This window comes from Leopardus geoffroyi, chromosome D4 (assembly GCF_018350155.1).
Source record: "Leopardus geoffroyi isolate Oge1 chromosome D4, O.geoffroyi_Oge1_pat1.0, whole genome shotgun sequence".
Taxonomy (NCBI): domain Eukaryota; kingdom Metazoa; phylum Chordata; class Mammalia; order Carnivora; family Felidae; genus Leopardus; species Leopardus geoffroyi.
In genome coordinates this window covers 29,731,074-29,741,871 of record NC_059342.1, presented here as the reverse complement: position 1 = coordinate 29,741,871, position 10,798 = coordinate 29,731,074, and the positions used below count along the sequence as shown (strand labels likewise).

Here is a 10,798-nt window from a genome sequence, read left to right as displayed (position 1 = left end):
AAACTGCATAAGCTCAGGCCCCACCAAACGTGGACCCACCCCTGATTATCAGCCTTGGCCACATGCTCAAGGATCGTGTGGCCAAGTGTGCTTGCTGAGGGTGGGGAGAGGGGCTCATTTTAATGAGGAAAGGCAAACTTCACAAGGTCTGCTGGAATTTCTCTGCAAAATTAGCATACCTAGTGACTTGATATTGTGGACCTTTTAAATATCCTTTGCTAAGCTGTTTCTCTTTTTTCTTATTCCCTCCCCCCCTTTCTCTTTCAAGTTCTAGACTACTCTATTTGGAGACGTATTTATATCTTCCTCTTCCTCACCCCACCCAAGTTTATAGGAGGTTCTGAATAGAGTCTTTTGATATGACACCAAAACGTAGTGTTTCCGAGTGAAACGTTGGTGGGTTTGTTTTTCCAATTATTATGACTCTTAGGATTCCTGCTCAGCTTGGATAAATGGATAATATCTATTTAAGACCATTTTTTACTTAAGTCAATTGGTATGAAGTGACTTTCTGGACCAGCCTAATTCACAGGGCTGCCCAGCATTCCAATGCTTAATTACCTAGTGTGTCTCAAACATAAGCACTCTGGAAACTCAAATAACCCTGTTAAAGAATGGAATATCATCTTTGGGACAAGGAGACTTGTCCTAGGGACCTAGGGACCTAGGAGACAACTGTGACTCCTAGGTTGGTTGTATGCTTTTTTTTTTTTTTAATAACACCACACACACACACACACACACACACACAAACACACACCCCTCCCTAATCACACTGTCAGCCCAGAATGAGGTGAGAAAAGGCTGGTTTTACCTAAAGGGCAGCTAGCTAGTTAACTCTTTATATTTTCAAGAAATTATCTTACCCTCCCCCTCATCTGTAATTCATCTATATTCATAATGTGGACCATTTAAAATAGCACCTTTCATCTGTGTGTGAAACACAAGTGTAGCCTGCAGGTTTGAGCAGATGAAATGTTAAACACTGTAGCAGGGTCTCTCCGGAATAGGACTTTCCATTTAGGGCAAGAGGCTGAGAGCCCTTCCGCATGGAGGCACTTCCGTCTAACCCCATCACCCAAGCTTGCCTCGTTTGGGAAAGCAGCGTGGGTGGGAGCATTTGGGTGGCATACCCCAAAAACCACAGTAATTGGAAGGGAAAAAAAGCAAATATCAATTAGTAATTCCTCAGCCAGCTACCAATCTTGGTTTCCAAGGGACTCCACCTTGGGCTCTTCAGAAGCAGCAGCTTCCCAGGGACCTCGGACAGAAACGACGCGAATCTACATACATCTTGGTGCGCTGAACATTTCCCCAAGGGAGGCTCTTGTTATCTGCCCGGCTTCCCTGGCTCTCTGCCTCCCTGTCAGCCTGTGGGCCTGTCAACCAGAATGATCCCAGCTTCTCAGGGCTTCCGTGGGAATGCGAGCAGGAAAGGGCTTTGAGAATTGAGGACAGGCAAGGTGGTGGTGTTCGGCCGCGCTCTGGGCACCCCGCATTTCCCGGAGCGCTGGGGATGCTGCAGTGAGCTTCCCCGCTCCCCTAGCAACCCCCGCCCCCGGGTTCGGGCAAGTGGCTAAAAGTTAGCAAATAAGGTGGGGGTGGGGGCAGAGCACAAGGTGGGGAAGGCGAGGTGGCGAGCCGAGACCCCCCGCCCAGCGGCCCCCCGCAGACAGAGCCGCGGGGGGCGGGGAGGGGGCGGCCGGGGCTCGCAGGAGCTCGCGCGGCTGGGCGCCTCCCAGGAAGGCGGGGAGGGGAGCGCCTGTTTACCCAGGAGGGCTGTGCTGATAGCACGTTCCTCGAGTTTACTTTGCTTTCCTTGAGTTTATTGTAAAGGGGTAAAGTTTTCGGATCTGTCACGTGACCCTGACAGGTCCTGCCTATGGCGCGGCAGACCACCCACGCCGAGGGCCATGGAACTGCTTAATAGAAACAGGCTTGTAATTGTGAGTCCGCGCTGCACTCCGCCGAAAGCCTCCGGCGGCCCAGCGCGCCGGGGTTTTTACACTTTCCGTTCCTTTTGTAAAGACGGAGGAGGAGGAGGAGAAGACGAAGACGAAGACGAAGAAAAAGACGACGACAGGGAAGACAAAGAGACCCGCAGCGACAAGGCTAGGGGGAGACGAGGGAAGACGGGGAGAAGACGGAGGAGCGGAGGACCAGGAAAGGGGGGCGAGGGGAAAAAAGGAATTGATGTGAAATCCAAGCCCAGCGTCCGCGCCATCGGCACCCGCGCTCCGGGCAGGGCTTGACGGCCGGCTATGGTGAGTGCAGCCGGCGCGGCCGCCGCCGCCGCCACCGCCGCCTTGCCCTCGCGCCGCGTGCGCCCCCGGGGCCGCGGGGTTGCGGGGCCGGGCGCCCCGCGCGGCGGACAGAGGGCCGGGCGCCGGGCGGCGGGGGGGGGGGGCGGCGCGCCGGGGCCGCGGGGCTGGGTGGGCTGCGCCGCCGGGGCGCGGGAGCGCCGGTCCGCGTCTCTAAGCTCGCTCGCTCGCTCCGGGCCCCCGCCCCCCGAGGCCGGCCCCGCGGAGCGGGGCGGGGGCCGATGGCGGCGGCGGGCCCGGCCGGGGAACGGCTCCGGGGGGAGTTCTCACGGAGGGGGTCGCCTGGGATCCCATTTTCACGCTTGAAAGGGTCGCCACCTTGGCTTCCGCTCCGCAGCCTGCTGGTGGCTCCCGACTCGCCAGCGGAGGCAGAGCTGGGTCGGAAGGGCTGGTGCGGAGAGTGACAGCGCCGGGGGGAGGGTGCGGGCCGGGAGCGCGCGCGCACCGGACCTAGTCCTCTCGTCTCGGAGGCGCTGGTGGAGACCTGCTGGAGGGCACGGGCGCACGCTCCCGCACCCACACCCGGACGCCTGGAGTGCTACACCCTGGGCTAGGAGAGAAGCACCTTAAAATCCCGGAGCTCACACATTCCCCCCTCCTTCCGTCGTAGGTGGGAAAAAGGGCCAGAGGTGCTTTTCTGAGTTCAGGAAGGGGGCACGGGTGGGAGAGAGGTACGTGTTGACTCTTGTGCCCACGGAATCGGGCGTTCTGGTGCCTGCCACCCATTAGAGAGGTCGCCGGCTAGCCGGGTGCTGAGTGTGGCCTCAGGGGAGTCCTGAAGTGGGGTGGGCTGATTCAAACCCCTTTAGACCCGATGCCACGCTGGGCCCACAGGACCTCCAGAGACTGTACCTCTGGGATGACATGTGCTATGCCTCCAGGTATTTAAGTTCATGCTAAAAACGACTCCTAGTGTGTGGATGAGCAATCAGTCCAAAGTTTTCAGATGTCAATTTACAACACCTAAGAAGAACCATATGGATTGTTGTCTATGGAAGACACCCAGAGACCAATCTTTTCCTAGACCTGGGAGAGAAGACTACTTTCTTCCGCTTTTATCCTCCCCGGGGAGGGGAAATCTAAAAGGACTAGACAGAAATAAAGACCCACAATGGGTGGCTCTAAATTTTAATAATTGTGTAACTGAGGTCTTGAACTACAATAGTGCTTTTTCAGGACTATTGCATTCTGTGTGTGTTCCGTTTTTGTTTTGTTTTTCCTCCAGTAGTTCAACATGCAATTAATTGCCTCCACAAAGAAAGACAATGCTTTTTGGTGTCATCCTTTGTTACTGTAACTTATTATTTCTGGGTGGTACCTCAGGATAAATTGTTGCCTCAGGTGCATTGTGCACCAATGTTGTAAAACAAGGGGCTTTCAATTGAGAGTTTGTGTGTGTTCAGTTGTCACCCAGCTTCCTTCCACAAGGCTGTAAAATGCCTTTTGAGTCCAAGACCTTTTTATATTAAAATGTTGAATCAAGGTGGACACCAATAGACCCATTCTCAATTTGGGGTATTAGCTTCATTTCAAACTCACTGTGAGAAGTGTATCTAATTTCTGGTTATAATCTAGTCCTAATCTAACAAGCTATTTGAATAGGAGTTCACACCATTTGGAATGATTTTGTGGGGGGGGGGGGGCTGTTTTTGCAAATTGTCTTCAACTTTCTACAGATAGCAAAACAATATGGATTAAAATATCTGTCTTCCCTGTTTTTATCCTCATTCCTCTCTCTCTCTCTCTCTCTCTCTCTCTCTCTCTCTCACACACACACACACACACACACACACACACACACACACACCTTTTATTTTCTCCCGCCTCTGCCACAGTGTATAAAGCCCTATTGAGACATGTAGGCGTGATGTGTAAACCGGATTAGCAGTATGAAAGAAAGACACACAATAAGCTGGAATTGTTTTACTTCCCTTTCATTTCTCATGCCTATATCTCTAATAAATTTGTTGCTCCAGCAGTGGGTCAAAGGGATCATGTTGCTCAGCTTCTTTTTCATGCAAGACCCAATGGCAGAGATCACTGAAATGAATGGTGTGCCTTCTGCCAAATGCAAAGCTTGATACAGATATATTAGATGGGGAGATAGAGATGAGGCAAGAGAGAGATGGAGAAAAAAATGTTCAAAGTCTGGGTCTTTCCAGAATACATCTCTATCCACTGGAGCAATGTGGGTAAGAAGATACTTGAGAAGGGGGGAATCAATACAAGGATCAATGCTGTGTTTTCTTTCAAGTTCACTGTAGGCTCTGGACATTTTCTCTGCTGCATAAAGTCTAATTCCCCTTTTCAAACTAGTATTTGAACCTGGAGTAATAAATGTGGATATTTCTGGGATCTTCTCAGGACATCTCCCCTCTGCCACCCCACCCCAGGCTCACTACAGACTCAAAAAATGCCAGTGTTCCTGGGTTTGTGCTGTAGACCCCTCATTTACTCCTTTGTGGAATTGGGAGCAGCTTCCCATTAAAGGAGATCAGGGGTAATTAGCAGCATTATTTTGACAAGTTGGCTAGAGCTGTTCCCTTTCCTCCAGTCCTGGGGAGGGGGGAATAGGGGAGGAAACAGAAGGTAGAAGGGGAAGGGGAGGGGAGTCATACTTAGGGGTTTCACATTCTGTGGCTGCTGAGTCTTTTTTTTCACTCCCACCCCTGAAACCTTTTAGACTCATTTTCTACCATCACCTTTTAAATAAATACAAAAGCTGCCAATGAGAAAATAATAAGGCATTCTTAGGGAGCCAAGAAAATGTGGTGGATGGTGGCATACTTGCTCAAATAGAATAGACTAGTTATCCAAGGTACCTGCTTTGAACTGTTCAGGCTCTGGCCCATCACTCACATCTTGCACCCTGGGCTCCCCACCCAGAAACAGACATTACATCAAATCCCCAGTTCCTCTCCCCATCCCAGCCTCTCAACAGGCATACTGTGGGACTTAATATAATACTTGCACTTCTTTGCATTTGAAAAGAATATTAAACTCAGGCAAAATTATAACATGGCCCAGAGATCAATTGACTGGAATACATTTACCCCTTTATTCATTTCTACTCTGCAAAAACTAGCTAAATCACACTAGATTTTAAAGACCCATTTAGTTGCGTCTGAGTAACCAGTGAAAAGTCAAATCTCACTATGGTTTCTCATTACTCAGCCAAGTCCACAATTGCTTATCATTGCAATGTCCAGATACAAAGGGCAGAGATTTCATTTCCCAGTGTTATCACTTGGATAATTGGATGTCAATTTTGAGATGTGTGTGGTGTGGCCATGGATATTTGAAGTATTTGAATGGAGAAGGGAAAATATATGAAGGATTCAGATTTTAAAAGTTTAAGAATATCTGTTTGAAAACTACAGACTCCTATGAAGTCTTGGATAATGATGGGGAGACCCAAAAGACAATTGATAGATTGAAACGATACATTCCCCTTTACTTGGAAAGGGGAAAGACAGCACTCAACTGTTGCTCCAAAGAGGGCCAGCAACTCCTGCTGGTTGAAAAGGCCCCAAGCTCTCACTTATCTGGTAACTCTCAGGAGGGGAGCCACCCTGCAGAAAGGCCAAAAGGGACTGTCTTCCTAGCAGACACCTTCCCAGGCCTGGCTGCTTCAGCCAGCCTCATTTCAGGTCTGGAGAATCCTTATGGCTAGTTGAAGTTAACAAACCCGGTGTGGCACAGCAGTCCCCTGCACAGGGCATGCATATTAAAGCCGACAACGCTTACAAATGTAAATAAGGGCAGATTGATTAGGAACAACATTATCGCTGGGAATGTCGCACTCGCATGCATCAGCAATGAGGCAAATTGGGGGCAGCCTCAGCCCTGACCACCCAAGTCGAGCAGGCTTTTACACTGGCTCCTCTTCCCTTTCTTAAAACGTTACAGAAACAAGGCCAATTAGATCCTCAAAGTAATTCATCTCTGTGTATGAAAAAAGCAGACCACAGGGGAAGCGGCGGGTGGGGGTGGGGAGATTAAGATAGCGCTTGTTAGAGCCCAGGCTGGGGACTGCGTCCTGGAACCGATGGGTAGAATTTACAGGCCTGGACTATTGTCTGAGATGCTGAAAAGTTAACCTATCAAACAGCGGGTGAGGAGGCTGAGGGCGCTGAAAACCCGGGAGATCAATGTTCAAAACGTTTAGGAATTAAGTCAAACTGAGGGAAATGAGCCCGAGTGGAAGAGGCTTTACCATTGAAATGGTGCACATGTAGAAGCAGTCAGAACGAGAGGATATGCAGCTGCGTGCAGAGAGTAGTAAGTAACCATGATGTGTACATAGCCTATAATTTCAGTTTAGAATTCCATAATCCAAGTGGCTATACTAAAATTGCTATAAATAAAAGATTAGGAGGCACAACTAATGTTCTGGTCTCAAACGCTGTAAAGGAATTTGAAAAGACAAACATAGCAATAGCAACCTATGGCTACATGATTACCTTGCTACATACATACAGCACGACTCAAATATCAAAAGACTGACATGTAAAACTAGGGGCACAACCCCCAACTCTCTGAAAAATAATTTCCAGCGGCAAGCACTTAAGAGTTTGACTTGAAACGTCTGCAGAACCAGTCAGTAAAAAAAGTTAGAATGAATCACCTTTCCTGCTTTATGTTCTTTATCAAACAAAGATCAGGATATCGCTTCAAGATTAAACTTGCTATGTGTCGAGCTCAATCTTCCTGCGATATTATATTTTAAGGTAGTGTCATTTTAATTGCACGGTGCTTGCCTTCCCTTCTGGATTTTAGCAGCCCTCCCAGAGCTGCGCACAAAATCACGTGCTCCTTCAGAGTTTTGAGTTTTGAATTTCCGCGCTAGCCGAGTGCTCCGGTCCTCCTGTTGATCTCGAAAACATCCTCAAGACACTTTTACTGTCTTTGTCTCTATTCTACGAGCCACCCTATTCCGCCCAGGGTCCCCCACACGTTCCGCCGGTTTGGGATTCAGGAGACAGGGCCTCCCACTGACACCAGGACGGAGAAAAAGCTAGAAGGAAGGTGGTGAGGCTGGGTAGGGAGGAGAAAGGGTTCACGTGAAAGAGGAAAAAGAAAGGAAAAGGGAAAGGAGGGAGGGGGAAACCGCCAAAGAGGAAGGAAGAGAGCGGGGAGGGCTGCCGACAAGCCCCCCGCAGGAACCGCGTGGGCCGCCCGGGTGGCCGGCGCGCCCCGCTGCAGTCCCCTTCGGGCAGGGGCCGCGGACGCCCGGCAGCTGAATGGGAAGGGAACCCGTGCGCTCGGCCATTGGCCGGCTGCAGGGAGGCCGCGCGGACATTGGGCAACGTAAGGGGGCCGGACCGCCTTCAGGAATGTACTACGGCGCGTTCGGCACGTCCGTCCGCGCCGGCGGGGTGCGAGCCTCGTCTGGGCTCCCGGGAGGCCGCGCTGGAGACTTGGAGTCCGCCCGGCTCGAGCCAAGCGCACCGACTTCCCTACCTGCTCCGCCTGGGCCGCGCGGGGAGTCCCGGAGCTCGGGTGCGCGCGCAGGCGGAGGCACGCGCGCGCCTAGGCCTCCCGGCAGCCGAGTGCGCGCCGTGCTGGCCCGGCCCTGAGTCACGTGGCCGCATGGGCTCCGCCTTCTCCCTGCTCCTCCCCCTTTCCCTCCATCTGGGTTTCTTTCTTTCCTTTCCTCTCCTTTCTTTCTTCTTTTTTTTCAATGAACACACACCGTGTGCATCTTAAAGCCACACTGCTCCAATTCACTGCTGCGGTCGGCTTCTAGCTGCCGCGGGGTCCCCCTCTGCAGTTCAACCACGTTTTTAAAAAAGAAAAATACTAAAAGGAAGCAGAATCGAATTTGCGGGGTCCGGTCCCTATCTCAGGGAGGAATTTAATAACTTGCAAACTTAAGAAAAACAAATTATACTCTTCAAAAATTCTATTTTTCAATAAAAAGCGGAACTGTGTAGATAGTTTAATTTGTCTATGGCCCCAGGATCTACTTCAGAGGGTCGCGTGTTTTCCTCCCCAACGGGAAGCGAATCCCCGGGATGTCTCGGTGACACTGGCCGCAGTGTCCTGACAAGTCCTCGCAATCAGCGCACAATTTGTTTCGAATGAATCCAACATCAAAGCCTTTATTCTCCCCAACGTCACGCTATTATTAAATATAACAGGATGCGTACCAATTTTTGAAAAAAATAATAAAACTTTAAAAACAGACTTTAAGTAAACAAAGGCACATGAGTAATAAAAGGGGGGCGTCCAAACGAACCCCAAATAGTCAGGAAAACTTTTTTCTCTTAAGGAAACAGTTCCGTTGCTCCGGATTGTTAAAAAGATTCTGTTGTTTCTCTTTTGCATATGTCATATTAAAGATTCAAATAAAAACGCCTCTGCCTCCACAAGACTACTTCGGTGTCTGGATTCCACGTTTTTAAAACACTGACTCCTTCAAACGGCGACTGTGCTGCCGTGGGTTTTGGTGTGGGGTGGGGGGGAGGATTTTAAGAAAGGGTGGCTTTCCCCAACGTCCTTACTTTCCTCTTTAACTTTCCATTTTGTTTATCTTAATGCGAGGCGTTGTTCCCTGCGAGAGCCTAAGTCTTCTCTTTAGTTAGAAAAGAAAAGAGAGGAGAAAAAAAAAAAAAATCTGGCACACACTGGCGCACTATCCACCACCCTGTCATTATTGGTGCAGGCCTGGGAATTCAAGCCGGACCTCCCAGTATTTGCTGCAGCTTGAGGCCAAGGTGCCTCTGAAAGGGTTTTCTTTGAGGAATTTCAGAAATTGTTTAAGCGCTTAAAAAAATATTACATTTCCCCCCGTGTCTATCGCGAGGCAAATGCTCGTGGATGTGTGTGTGTGAGAGTGTGTGTGCGCGCGCAAAAGTCGTCTTACAAAAAGAAGACACTGTTGAAAAGAAAAGAAATAAGAAAGAAAAGGGAGGGGGGAGCATTCCTTAATGGAAGTATTGCATGCGAGAAGGTTGGCGCTCTCGGAGGCTCCCCCCGAAGCCGGGGATGCACACACTGGGGTTGCCTACCTGGGTGGTCTCTCTACTTTGGTGAGCTGTTGCTAAGCAGCTAATAATAGTCATGTTTGCTGAGTAATTTCTGCCCTCCGCGAGCCAATCGCGTCGCAGAAACCCAAGCCATCTGACAGCCCCGGGGGCGGGAGCTCCAGCCTTTTTCTCTTTCGCTCGGTCTCTCCCCCTCCACCCCCTCCCCTCCTCCTCCTCTTTCTCCAAATGGAGAGAGTTCTTTTTTTTCTTCTTCCATCTCATCTATTGAATCAAGGAGCTGCTGCGGCCGCTGCCCGCTGCACACACACAGAGCGGAGTCCCCAGGTCCCGGGAGCGAGAGAGGCGCGCTGCACTGGGGCAGAATGGTCCAGCGGGTCGGCGAGGAGCACAAGAAAGCAGAGTCCGGGACCGAACAGCCACCGCGAACCCAGCAGCCAGAGCCCGAGCAGCCCGAGCAGCAGCTTCAGGAGCCGCCACCGCCAGCAGCAGCCGCCGCGGGAGCAGCGGCGACGGCGGCTGCCCCGGCCCGGCAGCGCTGAGACCCGCCGGGCACCTACGGACCCTGCGGCAGTGGCTCTGCGCTTACCCTCCGCGGCCGCTCGGGCGACCCGGGAGGCGCCGAGGGAGACTGCGAGGCCGGCGGGAGCGGCGGGGATTTGCTGGCGCTTTCTGCAGTGAAGGGGTCGCGGCGCGGGGCGGGGGGCGGGTAGGGGGAGTTGGGGACCGCGAGGAGCTCCGCGCGAGCGCCCGAAGGACAGGCTGGCTCCGCGCGCCGGCTCTCGCCTTCCCGAGAACTGGATGTGGGCAGCGGCGGCCGCAGGGACCTCGGGACCCCCGCGCAATGTGGCAATGGATGGCGCAGGGTCTGACTCCCCGGCAGCGGCTGCGGCCGCAGCGGCAGCAGCGCCCGCCGTGTGAGCAGCAGCGGCAACAGCAGCAGCAGCAGCAGCAGGTCTGTCAACCCCAGCCCGAACAGCCGGCGGCCAGCAGCGTCCTCGCCAGCCGAGCGCCCGGGCGCGCCGGTAGCCCGCAGCGGCGGCGGCAGCAGCGCGCCGGGCCGCCCGGGAAGCCTCGGTTCCCGCGGCGGCGGCGGCGGCGGCGGCGGCGGCGGCGGCAACATGGCCTCGGCTGGTAACGCCGCGGAGCCCCAGGACCGCGGCGGCGGCGGCAGCTGCAGCGGGGCCCCGGGCCGGCCGGCCGGCGGCGGGAGGCGCAGACGGACCGGGGGGCTGCGCCGCAACGCCGCGCTGGACCGGGACTATCTGCACCGGCCCAGCTACTGCGACGCCGCCTTCGCTCTGGAGCAGATTTCCAAGGTGCATTTCAGACTCTCTCCTCTCCTCCCACTCTCTCTTCCCTCCTCTTCCTCTTTGGGATCGCCCCCGACACACACACACACACACACACACACACACACACACACACACACCTCTCCAGGAAAAGAAGCAGACAAGTGGGGATTGAAAAATTCAAACCCTCCCTCCG

The 10,798-nt window shown here is 52.8% G+C and overlaps 1 protein-coding gene across 3 annotated transcripts in view; it reads left to right on the top strand.

The window, feature by feature from the left end:
* The first annotated feature begins 2,156 nt into the window (after positions 1-2,156).
* PTCH1 (patched 1) overlaps positions 2,157-10,798 on the top strand; it is a 71,813-nt gene continuing 63,171 nt past the window's right edge. The window contains exon 1 of one of the 3 annotated variants that reach the window (XM_045469996.1): positions 2,157-2,264. In XM_045469996.1, the coding sequence (XP_045325952.1) occupies positions 2,262-2,264 (3 nt within the window). In that variant the 5' untranslated portion in view covers positions 2,157-2,261. Of the gene's footprint in view, positions 2,265-10,390; positions 10,630-10,798 lie in introns of those variants that run through there. The other 2 variants (XM_045469993.1, XM_045469994.1) reach the window with 2 other exon arrangements.